The sequence below is a fragment of the Clavelina lepadiformis genome, chromosome 1, assembly GCF_947623445.1.
Source record: "Clavelina lepadiformis chromosome 1, kaClaLepa1.1, whole genome shotgun sequence".
Lineage (NCBI taxonomy): Eukaryota > Metazoa > Chordata > Ascidiacea > Aplousobranchia > Clavelinidae > Clavelina > Clavelina lepadiformis.
This window is the reverse complement of record NC_135240.1, coordinates 12545562-12561825: the sequence shown is the minus strand read 5'-3', so window position 1 is coordinate 12561825 and position 16264 is coordinate 12545562. Positions and strand designations below refer to the sequence as shown.

Sequence of the window (16264 nt, the reverse complement as noted above, 5' to 3'; positions counted from 1 at the left end):
AAATTATAGATTTAATTTGAGTATTCTAAAATACCTGAAGAATGTCAAACAGTGTATGTTAATTATTATTGTCGAAATTTATTTCAAGGTGATTTGCAGGTATTACGAATAACAAGATTTTGACACTGATTGAATATTTTGGCACATCCATCACTAACGCAACACAATTATTCAGTTTGGTTTTGAAAGCTGTTTCATCTTTCAAACTTATGGTATTGTGTGGTAATAAGTAAGTTTTACATTTTTATTGTGATTTGTTAAAATTTTTCACATGAACAGCAGCGTATTACGGCTGCTTTAATGTGCCAGATAAATTGACAAATGTTTAGTTTAATCAGTAGATCTGATGAACTGTCTAATTTTGCTCCACATCCACAGAAGTAAGACTTTTTCCAAACTTTACTCTAGCCAAAATCACTGCCAAAATATTTTAAACTTTTCCAAATTGTTATAATATTAAAACCTTTCGGCCGAGAAAAGGTTAGAGTATTCTAACCGCACGCAACAATAGAGTCAAATAATTCAACAGGTTAATTAAGTAAAGATACGTACATATAGTAAAGGACGTCCAACAAAATCATAGAGATCTTAGTTTTAGGTCATTGATGCTTCCTTAATACTTTCGAATTCAAAGTGAAAAGTATATAACATTACATACTTTGAAAGAACTTTTAAGATGCAATGGACATAGACTTGCATTAAAATGGCACCACAAAACAATTGTATAATTTCGGGATTCATAAAATATTAATCTTTTATTTAAAATAGGAATATACGCCAGTGTAGTTATGCAATATTTATATAAGTATTTATAATATCCATACAATATTGAGCGATCTTTCTCTTTTGGTTAAAGAAGTGCAATACGAAAATATAACTAAAGATTTTGATGAAAGCAATAGCTTACATAATAAGCTAAAAAAAACTGCAAAGGTAAAGGCCGTAACCAGGATAAAATCTTTAAAGAGGCAAATATGTCAAGTATGTTCCCAGTTTAAGTATGTTGTTAAATGTAATTAAGCACTAAATGTTTTTTATGACAAAATTCCAGAAAATCTACGTAGGCAAATCCCTCATTTGCCTCAATGTAGCTACGGGCTAGAACAGGGGCGGGCAACATACGGCCCGCGACGGGATTTTGAGCGGCCCGCAGACAGTTTCCGGTCTTACAGGATAATCTGCCGCAAACCCCCACTACTTGCTTACTATGTCAAATAATAGTGACTGTTAGTTATTCTTTAGTTCATTGTTTTCTTTGTGTTTCTTTTAATGTAAACTTAAAGTTTATATTAAATACGATTTATTCCTTGTAAAGGTGGATAAATACGCGATTAATGTATCAATTCAGAAATCCGCCCCGCCAAGTACTTCATTTTCCCAAATCAGGCCGGACGACTGGGTAAGTTGCCCGCCCCTGGCCTAGAAGGTACAAAATGCAGATAAAGTATTTTTAAACTAATTATGAAATCAATAAAAAAAACTATATTCAACCACCTTTTTGGGCATACATTTACATAAAAATATAAACATTTACAACCTGAGCACAATATAGGCCTACTATTTAAAATGAAAAAGTGATTTCGGAATAGCACGTTGAAACTCAAGAATTTCATCAAATGATAAAAATAATAAAATAAACAAATTTTATAGGTACTACATAGCTAATATAAGAAACTTCTACATTGAAAAATGTGCATGAAATAACAACAGTGTTAAACTTAGAGAGCAAAAATTAAAAAAGAAGGCATGGTAAAAGTTTAAACGAAATAAATGAACCATAAGTGCAAAAAAAACTTAATTGCATCCAGGCTGTTTCTTTGATAGCTCACGCCTCTTGACCCTTAGTTTCCCTATGTGAAAAGTATTGACTATAAATTTTTGTTACATCTACCAAACTACCACAGGTAAAGATATGTAACAGACAGGTGCATGTCAAAAGTAGCAGTGCAGCCAACTCAAGATATCCAACAAATTTACATTTAAGAAAGTTCTAACTTATATAAAGTTCTCTATATACACTTGCAGAATTTCAAACTTTGTAACAGTTATGAGGAGAAAACAAAGATATGCTTGTATGTTAGAGTAGACCACAAGTTAACCTGCAGACCGCACTGCAATTTAACAGAATTTTTTTGTACATTTTCACCTTGCAATCGGTAACTATGATGTTATTTCCAGTTACTACCATTTTTTTACTGTTGTCATTAACTAAGCGTAGTTTAAAACCATTTTAACTTACGTTTATGTTGTTATAAATATGCAATTTGATTGTAGATTTATCTTTTTAGAGATTTTCTATGGTTGCTTACATACTTACTTAAAATTGCGTATGACAAACCACCTTCCTTTCTTATTATGGACAGGCTGGGAATACCTTCTTTGTTTTCGCTTGCGGTGGTATGGTGTAACTGATTGCTCCATTACCTGGCAGTGACAGTGAAAATTTTATTTATGTGTTAAGTTTTCTTGCAATTAACCTTTCAATATAATTAAAGGAAGCTTGTGTGCCATCCTTGGTTGGTACGGTAATTAAATTATACCAACCAACACAATTTTTGCCCATTGTCGCTGCCATTCCCACCGAGTCTCTGCAATTTTGTTGAATGTATTTCCCATCATTGCAATCAGGACATTGATGAGGAGAACAGTAACAAGTATCATGAAGACAAAAAACAACATCTGAAAAACACATATTGAGAATTTACCATCATGTGATTTCAACAAGCCCCCCAAAAAAAACTTTTAGATAACAAACTGAGCCATAAAAATTTGAAAAAACTCTACAGCCAAAGAGGAAAACCAAACTTGGATACTACAGTATAAAATTGAGCTCAAAATGAAAGCACCTTCGCGGCTAAGGGATGTCTTGCTTGATCAAATTCAATATATAAATCACCAAACTCTCCTAATGTGATAACAAACATTCCCATCACAGATTGAAATGGGTGAGAAAAAAGTTCATGACCAGATCCTCTGAATATCACATACATAGCTATGGAAAGAAAGAGAAATAAAATATTTTGCTTTGAATTATTTGGTTGTTCCAAAAACATGTTTGGCTTAAAATTTTAAATCAAAAGTAAAATAGCAATCAGGAAATTTTAAATGTATTACATTTGTATGATATTACCTTGAGAAAATCCCATTAGAAAGATTAAGTATATGATCAAGAATCTCAGTAAATCCCCAGTAATCATGTTATATATAGCAACAATGAAGGGCCCAACTAACTTGAAGCCTCTAAATGATTTAAAGACAAGGGTAAGATTGTAATTGTTTAATGTAACGGTATAAAGGTTAAATTGTAGATTGCCTAAAATTGCACATGATAAAACTTGCACTTGCATGTAAAGAAACCACAACAGTTGCATGCACTTACCTGCAAAAGAAAAGCAAATATGGGACACAGGTACAAATAGCTATGGTTAATAAAACATTTTCTGCTGCAAGAGAACAAGTGTATCGGCATGGAATGACTGACAGAACAAAAACACAAGAAATGAGAAAGCTTCCTTTCATTGGTGCATTGTAGATTGTATGCAAAAATGTTCTAAAACCCTAAAGAATATTGAAAGCGCAATAAAATTACATTATGACAGAAGGAACTAATACATCACAAATGCAAAACAAATAAAATAAATACACGGCAAAATGTATAAAAGTCCAACACCTCATTGTAAACTTCAAGTGCAGCCAAGACTAAATATGCTGTAGCTCCTGCAACTACAATAGTTTCAAAGACAAGTCGAGTAATCTGGGCTCCATCAGATGCGTTCTGCAGGTAACAGGAATCTGACACCTGAGGCTGAGGTAAGGAGCATCATAAGGCAATAGGATATTGTTATGAAAGAATCATTGCATTAGTAAACAATTTCATAATAGTATTGAAGTTTTTCTTAAGTTCAATATAAGTACCGGAAGAGGTTGCAGATATATTGCCGTAATAAAGAATCCAAGATACAAGAGAAACAATGCTCCCCTTTGATAGAACCTAACTTTAGCATATTGTTTCCATTTTTCATGTAAAAGCTGATAAAGCAAACCGTCCAACATAGAAAGGTGTTCCACCGACTTCTCACTCAGTATAATACTTAAAGCACTTTGGTTGTTGATACTACCATCATTAGGATTTATCTAAGAATTAAAATACCATATAAGGAGTTAATCTTACTCAAACTGACTGCAGTATTGAGTACTATAAGAATAGTGTTTGTTGAATGTTTTTTACAAATTGTTTGTCACATTACATACAAGTAGCATGCTTATTTACTATCCACAATTAAGAATAAGGTATCCAGAATTAATTTATGTTCTTTAGTGGTTCGTGCATAACAATGCCAGTTATCTTTGGTATAAGCGACAGTACCGTGTCAATATCTGACAAAGGGTAATGAGCACAAGTTACATCCCCGAACACCCAAGCAATGTCACGCTTTAATTCAAGAATGTGATCCAACATTGCTTTGTTTGCAAGTTTTGCAGCTAGGGTAAGTGGTGTTAAGCCTTGCCTAAAGAAAATATTAATTTCCACTATACATACATACTATATAAGAAATAATTATATAATATATATATAAATATATCAGAATATATAATAATAAAATATAAATGCAGAATATTTGATAGCACTCTAGGGTGCAAGCATCAGCCTATTTCATCAGGTGTACTAAGAAATTCAAATTAATCTTAGAGTGCTATCAATGGCTTTGCTGTTTTAAATTTATTATACACTGGGTTCACGATTCAGCCACCATCAACTATATACTAAATCTATTAATAATTTTCATTTAATCACGGTACATTATTAAAGAGTTGTAGCATATAATTACTTGTTCCTTTTTTCTAGGAAGTCATCCTGCATATCTGGTTGAGCGTTTTGGTAGCAGAAGTCAAACATTTCCTAACAAAATAAACTAATTACACAGAACCCTAATAAAACAAATTCATTACTTAATATGTAAAAAAATCAATAAGTCACTGACAAATGAAACAGCATACATTTCACTGCAATAAAAAAGGACAGTGATCTTTAAACATAATGACCCAGATAACAATTAAATTAAATTTGTGTTTTCCAAATCACCGAGCTACCTTGTTGTTATGTATAACCATCATATGAAGAACATTATTTCCGTTGTTGTCTTTTGCAAACAAATCAGCTCCTTTTTTAAGCAACAAGCGAACGACATCTTTTTGATTGGAACAAGCTGCAAAACTAAGTGGATACTCTCCCCAATACACCAAGCTGATAACAAAACATAATAAAATTTAAAAGATGGGCAACAAGAGCTGAGATTTCAATGATGAACAACTCGGAAAATGATAAACGAACTACCAAATTGATGAACAAGCAATAATGGAAGATCAGTCAATATGTATCCAATATTCTTACCTTTTTAATCATTTATTGTGCTTTTTATCAGTTATTTAGTCAGTTGAAAGGCTTAAAATATTGTATTAAATATTTACAAGACTTACATTTTTACGATAAAGTAAAATTAGATAGTTAAGTTTAAAATTCTGTCTATGTTACGAAGCCTTTTTTACCCTTTATAATCAGTAGTAGAAGCAACATCAACAATTTCTGAATCAGGCATGTCCCGTCTTGTTTGCTTTTGATCATACGGACAAAAGAATTTGCCACAACAGCGCTCTTGGATATTCAATTCAATCTGCCAGAAAGACTTTCAATTTATTGAAATCTTTTGTAACAATGCACACCCTACTACTGTATTAATCAATGCTAAATGAATGTTACGTTTTAATGCTGAATAAAAATTAAATATGATGTTGTAGACATATATACGTTAATTGTTCACCTTGTGCTGCTTTGATACTCTCATGATAAAATTCACCATCTCAATGTCTTCATTTGCAATAGCCATATGTAGACAATTTTCTCCATAGTATTCATCACCAAGATATATATCGTGCACTGTTTAACATTTTGTTACAGTTTTCAAAGTTGGCATCAACTCTTAAGTATCATACCGTAATAAAAATTTTATGAATATGTCTTTGCTGTAAATATCAAATATTATTTAAATACTTGTACCTATATACCTCTGCTGAAAATACTTACACATGTTTGGAAACACATTTATTATTTGTTTGGCTAGAAGGTTGTGAACAATTGTGTTGTTGAGAAAACATACATGCAAAGCAGTTTCACCTAATGCACCTCTTTTGTCTACATCCCAGCAACATTTTCGAGTGCCTGAAATGGAAAAACATTATAAATAGTGTTACTTATAAACAATGACCAGTTACCAAACTGTATTTTCAAACATTATTATTATATTTACCAAAGCATTTTAAATTATTACCTTTTCCAGTGTAACTGTATTCATCAGGAATCGATAGCTGACTTTGAAAAATAGATTTTTTTTCATTTTTCTGAAGAACCTGTTGCTTTCTTTCAGTATTTCTTCCTTCAATTAGCAGTTTGATTGAAATATCTCTGCACTCTCCCGTATCATCATATAAGTATTCCTTGAAGTTCTCTCTGAACATTACAACATTTATCACAGCAAACTATCATAGTGGCAGCGGTCTACCTAAATGTTCTGGCTTCCCTGAGTTTCCTGGGATCTTTTCTTCCATCCGCACATTGGGGCATTTAACAAATGCTATTCGTTCATATATAGGGAAAAGTTAGACGCCAGACGCTTTGTCAACTTTCCAGCATAAAATAGGTGCTCATAATAGAGCAATTAATGTTCATAGCAAAAATTCTGTTGGGTTCATAACATAAACAAGTAGGGTTTTAGAGTTGGAATTGTTAGAAGTAGGCTACACTCGGACAGCTTGTGCTCACTGGGATGAAACGCACCGTTCCTTCTCGTTATCACAAAGTTATAAACTTCTGAGCGCCGCATGGGTGACCCCGTAACGCCCAGTGAACAACGGTTTCTGCAACAAACTTTCTCTCGAAGATGTCGCCCACTTATCACAGCTACGTGAGCGCAGATATCTTACGAGAAAAATTGTACTACTTCAACGCAAAGCTAGAACATTTGCACAGTGTAATCAGAAGAAAGAAGCAGAATTGCAGCAATTACAATGACAAGATGAAAATGTCAAGGTGCTTCAAGATGATGTCAAGCAACTAAAACATTGGTGTCAAATGCTGGAGGCGACCACAAACAACATGAGTAATTCCCTCTCATCTACAACCCACACCATCACTATGCTATTACAATTGCCACTATCCTATTACCACAGGAAATTTGGTAAACATGACATCAACTGCAAAAAAGTCTGCGAATCCGAGTGTAAACGTTTGCCCGAGCAACGAAAATAACGATGTCACTGTTCAAATGGTACTTCTCCAAGATTTCAACAGAGGTGGTGGTGGCCGTTATTGTAATAGTTTTCTTCTCGGGAGGAATGCAACAGCAACGAAACCGTTTTTCCAGGAGCATTTCCGACACATTTGCCTGAAAGGTTTGTCATGACAAGACAAACACAAGACCATACTTTTCAAGACATCAGACGCCGTTTTGCAGACACGGGGCTGGGTTTGATGCACCAGCGCAAAGACAGAAACAACGAGTTCTTTTACTGTTGAGATTTAATGATTTCGTTCGTTCGTTGTGCTCTACTCTCATCTGGCGGAGAAGTGGTGTGGCATTCACGGTGCTACCACGCGGTGATTCTGCTGTCATCACTTGAACATACTACTTTAAATCATGTTCACATTTATTTTAGTGGTATACAGGGTTTTTATTCGTTATATACATACGGTACTTGTTGTTCAGGCAGACAAGTTCAACAAAACAGGTTGGGTTTAAGAATTGGAATTGTTAGAAGTAGGCTACGCTTGGGACGGCTTGTGCCCACTGGGAAGAAACACAACCTTCCCTGCTCGTTATCACAGAATTATAAACTTGCAAGCAAATGCAAATGATCAGCTATGATCATAAACAAAAATGTATAGGATATGAAAATTTACAACAGTCATACAGTGGGAGCTTGTTAACTTGAAGCTGAAGGCACCCATTGAAGCACTTTGAGTTATATGAGTTATCTTAAGTTTATGTCAGCCAAAGTGGGTACAATTGTTATAGACACTGTAAATAAAATGTTTACCATATTTTTGTCACTTTAAAGAAAATGCCAAATGCTTGCACAGTGAAGTATTTAGGATTACACTAAGGGGCCCTGCCCAAAAGAGGAAAAGTGCAAAAACTTTGAGTTTTTACACCTCCAAAACTGCTTGAAATGAAGTGTATTCTCATATCTGTTTGTTCAATTGCTATAATTTGTGGCGTACAATTTTGAAACACTGTATAAATGATTTAGTAAAGCTTTATACCAGTGGTGGGCAAACTGCGGCTCTCCGGCATGTTTTTTGTGGCTCTTCTAGTCGAATCGTAAAATTCCAAAAAATTGTAAAATGTACCAAGAGTACTTGTTTATGAACGTTTCACTCTTTTTCTTTTCTTTATTTTAGTCAGCATTTCGTTTATGACGTAACAGAAGACATTGAATCCGAAGAGTTAGTTAGCAGCAAGTCAACGCAATTTCATTGCTAAGACAGTAAGGTTTAGCTCAGTTTAGTCTACTTAAATACACTGCAAAACGAAAACGATGACATATAATGCTGATGCATTATTTACCGTTTTTGTATTGAAATAATTTTGAGGCTCTCTGGTACTTGTATTTTCTGCAAATGGCTCTTCCATTGAATACATTTGCCCACCTCTGCTTTATACAGATTTAGTTAAGCTTTATACATCTTTATACGTGCCCATCTGTAGGTAACAGTTAATAAGGACTTGCAAGGAAGATGAACAAATGAATAATGAACAAGAAGGAAAGAAGATGTAAAAACGTCTAAGTTATAACTTATACAATTGTGTCACGAGGAGGCCATGGCTAGGGATCCACATTCTAGAATAACGAATCCTAAAGAACCGAATCTTAAAAGATTTGAATACAATTTTTGTATTTTTTTTCCGAATCTTAAGAACAGGTTTTATTTTATGATTGAAGGTTTTCATTGGCACGTGCAGGAGATGTTCCTCTTGATTGTTATTTCACATTCCAATATGGATTAATATTCGAAACCAAGCCAAACAAAAAGTAAAAACACCCTTTCCATCAACCATAAACATATAGGATTATTACAAAATTTGTTTCATTTGGCTGCTAAGTATGCATTTGTAGACAAATAAAATCATTTTAAGTTACACTTTAATGTATTTTGACTAAAGAATAGAGATTCGTTTACTTTAATACGAAAATGTAATCAAAAAAATGACCTGACTCGAGTCAAGTCATTTTTGTACTTTCTTAGAAAGGGACTCGAGTAAAGTTGAGTCTTTGAAAAAAGTGACTTGAGTCATTACGACTCTGCAATCCGACAATTGTCAAGTTGCCTGAACCATAGTAATTCTGTGAACCTATTGCCAAGGCAAAGTAAGAGCACTTGCGGGTGCTTATTTTTTAAACTTTTATGTTACTTTTGAATAGGATTCGAAATTCTGGATCCATAATAAACTATTTTTTAATAGTTTGTTATTCTGTATTGTACATCCCTACCCATGGCACAGTGACCCATCCCCTAAATATGCCGGCGCGATTGCAGTATTAATTGTCTGGTCGGCTGCATTCTTAAATCTAGAATGGATTTTAATCAAATTTTTGGATTATCTCTGCAATAATGAAGAATCATCAAATTAAATTAATGAATTGTTTAACTTCCAGGGGGCTATGCTAGCTGACACATCCCATTCTTTCTGTACTGCAAGAACAATCACAAAAAGGACGCGGGGAGCAGATAAACAATGATTTCATTATTTCTGAAGGCGAGCGGTCAGTTGCGATGATTCAAAGTTTCAACACTCAACTTTATATCAATCAACTTGCTTTTCTAATAAGAGCAGTGATAATGGAAAAATACATTTATCTTGTTCTATCCCTTAAAACTACCACATCAAACTAACATCATCATAGCTTTTAAAAAATCATTTGTAACACAACACAGTTTGTGATAAGATAATGCAACGTTTATGATCATGCCACATGCTGGTAGAATAAACTCATTGATTTAGCGCCGATACATAATAATATATATTAAAAGCTAAGACAATATTTTATATACATAAAAGTTCAAAAAGCTTAGGTTTCAAAACTAAACAAAAGGTAGAAACTTACTTTATAACTTCACGTAATTTTGCATAATTTCTGGTTTGAAAAGCACGTGCTGCTTCATCTACAAGAATGCCCCTCTCTGCTAAATTGTATCTTGCAGGTGGCTGAACAAGCTACACATGATTTTCATTAATATTTATTCAGTCAATAGCTGCATCTAAGTTTACAACATTGATAAAGGTGTTGTCAGCTGTATCGATATAGGTTGCTAAGCAGTCTATGACTTATGTAAGTTATTTCACAACAAGAGAGCTGCATTTACTAACATTGTTTAAACTACAAAATGTTGGACGGTAATATTAAGACCCTATTCAGTTGTTGTATAGCATAGGGCTTCTAAACACATGAAAACTTACACATTTTCATCTTTTACTGATCCTTGTATAGTATTTTTAAATAAAAAACTTACATAGTTAAGCATGGATAATTAGCAAAAAGATTCAAAAAATTTGCCTAAAATGGTGTGATATAGCGAATGGCTGTTGAAATTGAAAAATTGCAAAATAAAACTATACATTTTTAAATAAGGCTCTTTATTGAATCTAGTCTACAGTATATTGCTATTATGAATATTTCAAAACAAGTAATTTTAAAAATACACGTAGACTGTTATAAATGTCAAACCGCATAATTAGCTTACCCAAAATTTTGCGTTATAACAGTCTTTATTTTTGTTGTAAGAATTATAAAACTAAAATATGTACGATACTTAAATAAAAATTAGACTTCTTGTTTATTACTCTTTAAATACATACGTTATATATTTTGTTCTTGGCTTCTGATTGAGCTTGCATATTTGTTGTTGCCTGCATAGAATCCAATGAAGCCGGTGTTATTCTTTTGACAATATTTCCCATCTTGATTTAAATAGCTGAAACTAAAGTTTCAAAACAAAAATACAACTGTTTATAATTTCCGATGAAATGTTTGACCAAAAAAAAATTTGCCTTGTCCATATTTTTCCTGAACTGTTCGCTTACTAGACTCAGAACGATTTAAGTATTTCATATGGTAGCTACATCTCTTGACTTAAGAAATGTTTTAAGATGTATGGCCAACTGTCTCAAATTAGAAATAGTTTTATCAAACTAGTTTACACTACCGGTAGAGTGCAACTTAAACGATACTTACGTGACTAACAGATATAGAAACACGACGGAATTTTCAATTTTTCATAGGTATGTTGTAGGTTACAGGCTTGTTAGTTGCAGCCAATTTTCTCTATCTAATTTAAACTAGTAACTAATGGTTAAGCTAAGAACAAATATCTATGTGACCTGTGAGATATAAAAATTGAATAGAAATATTAATTACCTTACAGATTGCAACCAATTGTCTCAGTTCAGTTCTATAACTTCATTTAAAAAATTGCTCAGAACTAGGTTTTAGCTACCGAAGTCAATATGTTACTGGCGTCTGTTTACTAAAGTTGCAAAATCACAATAATCATGACTGGCAGATTTCCGCAGATAAGTTTATCACTATCGCTTTGAGCATAAAACAGAAATCCAGTGGCGTAGTGGTTAGCGATTGGGCCAGTATATTAGAGGTTTTGGGTTTTAATAATGTCCCTGTTTAACTGTTTAGTTTTTGTTGAAATTTATTTATGAAAGGTGAGGTTTTGAGTTTTGAGAATCAGTTTTAAGTTCAAATAGGGTTTGGAAAAAAGTATGTCATAATTTGTCAGAGGGGATTAGTTTTAGATTAATTTACACTTCGAAAAAATTACAATGACATTTTAAGTTAAAAATTAGCATACATTTTTATTCACAGACTAGCCTAATTGCCATTTATCATTCCATTTTCAGCAAACAGCAGTCGGACAGACAGTGCACCAGATAGCGTAGTTTTCAAAGACAGACTTGCTCAAGTCAACCAGTGTGCTACATAATGTGCATAATTATTATGTACACTCACATAACAGTGACTTAACAGCAGCACCAGTTTGCCAACAGTGTTCTTACAATAAATGTTTTAGTTGTAATTATTTATTGCTTGATCGATTGTTTGCTAGTCTGACTCCATTGATATGCGTGTTTGTCAAACACTGAAAGAATAAACTGTCTGATGTTTTTGAATATAATTATAATATTGATTCGCAACGAAACAGCTATTGCTTTCAGAGTACAGTATAGAAATTCGCTCTGTAAACTATAAAATACTAGACTAACATTGAGAACTGACGCATTGAGCGCTGTGGTGACGAATGACATTAATCGGAACTAATAATGTGTGGCGCATACTAGGCCGGCCAAAATAGAGTACAGCGTTCGCTGTTAAACACACGAAAAAAAGACTAGTAACATTATAACATCATCAAATCTGCACAAGAACTCCGTAGTAATAAGGGCTAATTATGACAATTATGGTTATACTAATTAGGCTATGCACAGCACATTGCTTTGTTTCGATACGGAGACTAGCTTAATAGCCTATCGAGCGTTAAGGGATCGTTTTTCAATTTTCTACAATCACTGATTTTGTGTTTCTATGTTATTTGTACAAAACCTTGGAAAGCTCAGTTAAAACGCGTTTTTGTTTATATCTACTGTCACCTACAGCAGATCCGGACCTCCGGTCATTACTAAAAGTTAAGTTAAGTTAAATAAACTCAAGACTTGCTTGTCTATATGTGGGAATTCACCGTAAACAAACACACTTCCATAGCAACGACATCACATAACACAAGGATCATAGACAACGTATACAGAAACATCACATATTTTGATAATTTGATATAAGTGGTAGACAATCCAAGCAAATCTACTAAAACATTAAAACCACTCTACACAAAAAATGTGATTTATTTTAAAGTTAATGTTTGTTTATTTTAACCAGATTAAAAAAATATATAATTAATTTTTCTTGTGTAACTTGACAATTGGGTAACACAGTTTTCCAATAAAAAGCAACCAGTTTTGGACTGTTTGGGCTGACAACAAGCGTTTTATCATATCGTTTACAGCAGTATACTAAAACAAACCGACTGCAGATTTTCATCCCTGCTAATACCGCGCAATACGTCTAATACACGAGTGTTTTTCAGTATAGTAATTGCTTAAATTTACCATATCACGAACCACTGGCTTACAAAAAACTCGAACTGTTGAAAGTCTTCGAATGACTTAAACCCGGCAATAGTTTCTCGTGTGATTATGCATACCAAAAATTATCATAATACATGTTATATAACTTATTATGTTAGATTACAATGTAGGATGATTTTGTTGCCACTTGGTGTTGAGCTACCATGTGTGCGTTTTTCAAACTTATTGCATAAGCTTTTCATCCCTGCTAATACCGCGCAATACGTCTAATACACGAGTGTTTTTCAGTATAGTAATTGCTTAAACGTTACCATATCACGAACCACTGGCTTACAAAAAAACTCGAACTGTTGAAAGTCTTCGAATGACTTAAACCCGGCAATAGTTTCTCGTGTGATTATTCATACCAAAAATTATCATAATACAGTACATGTTATATAACTTATTATGTTAGATTTCAATGTAGGATGATTTTGTTGCCACTTGGTGTTGAGCTACCATGTGTGCGTTTTTCAAACTTGTTGCATAAGCTTTTCATCCCTGCTAATACCGCGCAATACGTCTAATACACGAGTGTTTTTCAGTATAGTAATTGCTTAAACGTTGCCATATCACGAACCACTGGCTTACAAAAAAACTCGAACTGTTGAAAGTCTTCGAATGACTTAAACCCGGCAATAGTTTCTCGTGTGATTATTCATACCAAAAATTATCATAATACAGTACATGTTATATAACTTATTATGTTAGATTTCAATGTAGGATGATTTTGTTGCCACTTGGTGTTGAGCTACCATGTGTGCGTTTTTCAAACTTGTTGCATAAGCTTTTCATCCCTGCTAATACCGCGCAATACGTCTAATACACGAGTGTTTTTCAGTATAGTAATTGCTTAAACGTTGCCATATCACGAACCACTGGCTTACAAAAAAACTCGAACTGTTGAAAGTCTTCGAATGACTTAAACCCGGCAATAGTTTCTCGTGTGATTATTCATACCAAAAATTATCATAATACAGTACATGTTATGTAACTTATTATGTTAGATTTCAATGTAGGATGATTTTGTTGCCACTTGGTGTTGAGCTACCATGTGTGCATTTTTCAAGCTTATTGCATAAGAAATTTCCATTTTCTGGTGTCTTATTGGTTATTGCCTCAATTGGCTATAGACTATAGGCCTATAACGTTGTAAGATACAGGCCTACCAGTATGCTTGCTGTTGTAAGATACAGGCCTACCAATTACTTATGCTGCTGTTGGGAATTTTTGGTTAGATGTTGTTCTCGCTATACTTATTGCGTAAAACGTGATGTGCGTTTTCAAGGTCACTCATTTACAAGTTGACAGGCGGATGTCACTTAAATTCTGAAATGGCTGAAATGAATAAAATAGGCATATAGTTAGGAAACACTGTTTTCCATTTCAGGCTTTTAATATGTCCTTTAATTAGGCTGTACCGGTACCGTCGATCTAGGCTTAGTTGGCTTGGCTGCAGTGGTGTGATTCAGCCGGTTTTTGAAATTTTAATGACTTCCGCGAACCGGTTGTTAACGAGTGTATATGTATAGGCTATATATTGGCCCCGATCAATATGGCATGCTGCTAGTGAGCGAACCGGATGTTAAAGTATTTGAATCCCACCATTGCTTGCTTGGTTGATATAGTCTAACAGCAAGACCTGAAAGCCAAGTACCGGTACTGAAGTAGATTGTGCTGCACTGCTGGCTTGATGCCTTTATCGCAATTATCGGACTTTATTACTGTAATTTTAATTAGATGCTGGGCATGTGTTACAGTAAGCTTTTTAATAAGGCCTAATGTCATGTTGCCAGTCTACAAACAATCCCAGTGTACAAATTTTACCAAAAAATTGTTATTTTAATATTAATTTTTGGTCAAATGTTAATGTTGGTCAAATGGCACTTAATTTAATTTCAAGGTCACGTGATCCACAAGGTCAAATTCAAGGTCAAACAATAGGTCAAAAGGTCACACACATTTAACTTGCTCCTATCAAGAAAAGAATGACAGATTTGGATTCCTTGTGAAATTACCTTTCCAATGACACCAGTTTCATCAAAATTGGTCCACCGGTTACCAAAATATCAGGGCCTAAAATTTGGCGGCCGCGTCCGTTTTTGCAAAATTTCGAAGGCCTATATCTCTAAAACCACTGGTCCGATTGAGCTAATATTTTAGATTTGTGCTAATTATGCTAAGACCTCCCTACATACCAAATTTCAGCAAAATCGAAGAAGTAGGGGTTAAACCCATTGGGTGATTTGACATGGAATGACCATTTAGTGAGTCCACTTTATTTTGTTTTTGCAATGGACATGGACGAAAATAAACTGCTTTATGAAACATATTTAACATATAAAACAAAAGTTTACGTTTTAAAAGACACCAAAGAAAAAAAGGAAACTTCAGTCACGCGAAGAGTCGTCTCAAGAACACTCAGGTGACCTGCGTTTTTTATGTGTAAACCTAAAAATGCTTACCAAATTCAAGCGTACGTTATTGCTTCTAACTCTGGAAAAGATTTAAAAATGTTTTACCTGTGATCGAAGACTAAGATCCTCCATTAGTAAATGACTAAAAAACTTTTTTAAATTTACCAGCGTAGAACGTCTCACAACAAAGTTCAGACAACCAATGCAAAACATGTTATTCGCCTAAAATCAATAGCCTGACAAAATACGTTCAGATGAGAAGGTCAGACCACATGCAGTGAGTTTATCTTTAGCATATGGTTAGATCATAGGTGTCAAACTCCCGGCCCGCGGGCCACATCCGGCCCGCTTTACAATAAAACTTGGCCCGCAATGCTATTTTATACATTGAACTATTTCCGGCCCGCGAGATCATTGTGCAGTATAACTTACTTTTTTCAAGCAAGAAACAAGATTATAACAAATCGCACAATACAGCAGCACAGCAGTTGCCTCATCATACGATAGAATAAATCGATTTATTCCCAGCCAAAACCGTCAAAAAAAACAAAAATTTGGTGCTGTTTCGCTGACTGTTCCAATTCATATACTCGTGTCACGAAA

General features: G+C 34.0%; 1 protein-coding gene and 1 long non-coding RNA gene across 3 annotated transcripts; one reads left to right on the top strand and one right to left on the bottom strand.

The window, feature by feature from the left end:
• Window positions 1–406: 406 nt before the first annotated feature.
• On the bottom strand, window positions 407–11436 carry LOC143469620 (transient receptor potential cation channel subfamily V member 6-like). 2 transcript variants are annotated; one of them, XM_076967383.1, is made up of 18 exons: window positions 11290–11436; window positions 10914–11035; window positions 10162–10271; window positions 6327–6505; window positions 6083–6217; window positions 5820–5935; window positions 5548–5672; window positions 5092–5245; window positions 4830–4900; window positions 4367–4508; window positions 3916–4134; window positions 3671–3805; window positions 3380–3558; window positions 3131–3240; window positions 2847–2992; window positions 2545–2679; window positions 2314–2424; window positions 407–1850 (listed from the first exon to the last, which is right to left on the bottom strand). In XM_076967383.1, the coding sequence occupies exons 2-17, from the start codon at window positions 11013–11015 to the stop codon at window positions 2314–2316; spliced, it is 2169 nt and encodes a 722-aa protein (XP_076823498.1). In that variant the 5' UTR covers window positions 11016–11035; window positions 11290–11436; the 3' UTR covers window positions 407–1850. The 2 variants fall into 2 exon arrangements, with proteins under 2 accessions (XP_076823498.1, XP_076823493.1); XM_076967378.1 differs by having other exon boundaries at window positions 408–1850; window positions 2318–2424.
• LOC143469634 (uncharacterized) lies at window positions 4356–6070 on the top strand. Its single transcript, XR_013119166.1, has 3 exons — window positions 4356–4487; window positions 4847–5375; window positions 5561–6070. It is a non-coding gene; the product is annotated as an uncharacterized LOC143469634 (long non-coding RNA).
• Window positions 11437–16264: the final 4828 nt, after the last annotated feature.

Excerpts from the sequence above, each read along its gene's own strand:
- LOC143469620 (XM_076967378.1), bottom strand. The coding sequence starts at position 11,015 with ATGGGAAATATTGTCAAAAGAATAACACCGGCTTCATTGGATTCTATG. Across the intron at positions 5,246-5,547 it reads TCTACTACTGATTATAAAGG|CTTGGTGTATTGGGGAGAGT; the intron begins GTAAAAAAGGCT and ends TTTTGTTATCAG. Across the intron at positions 2,425-2,544 it reads AATGGGCAAAAATTGTGTTG|GTAATGGAGCAATCAGTTAC; the intron begins GTTGGTATAATT and ends TGTCACTGCCAG.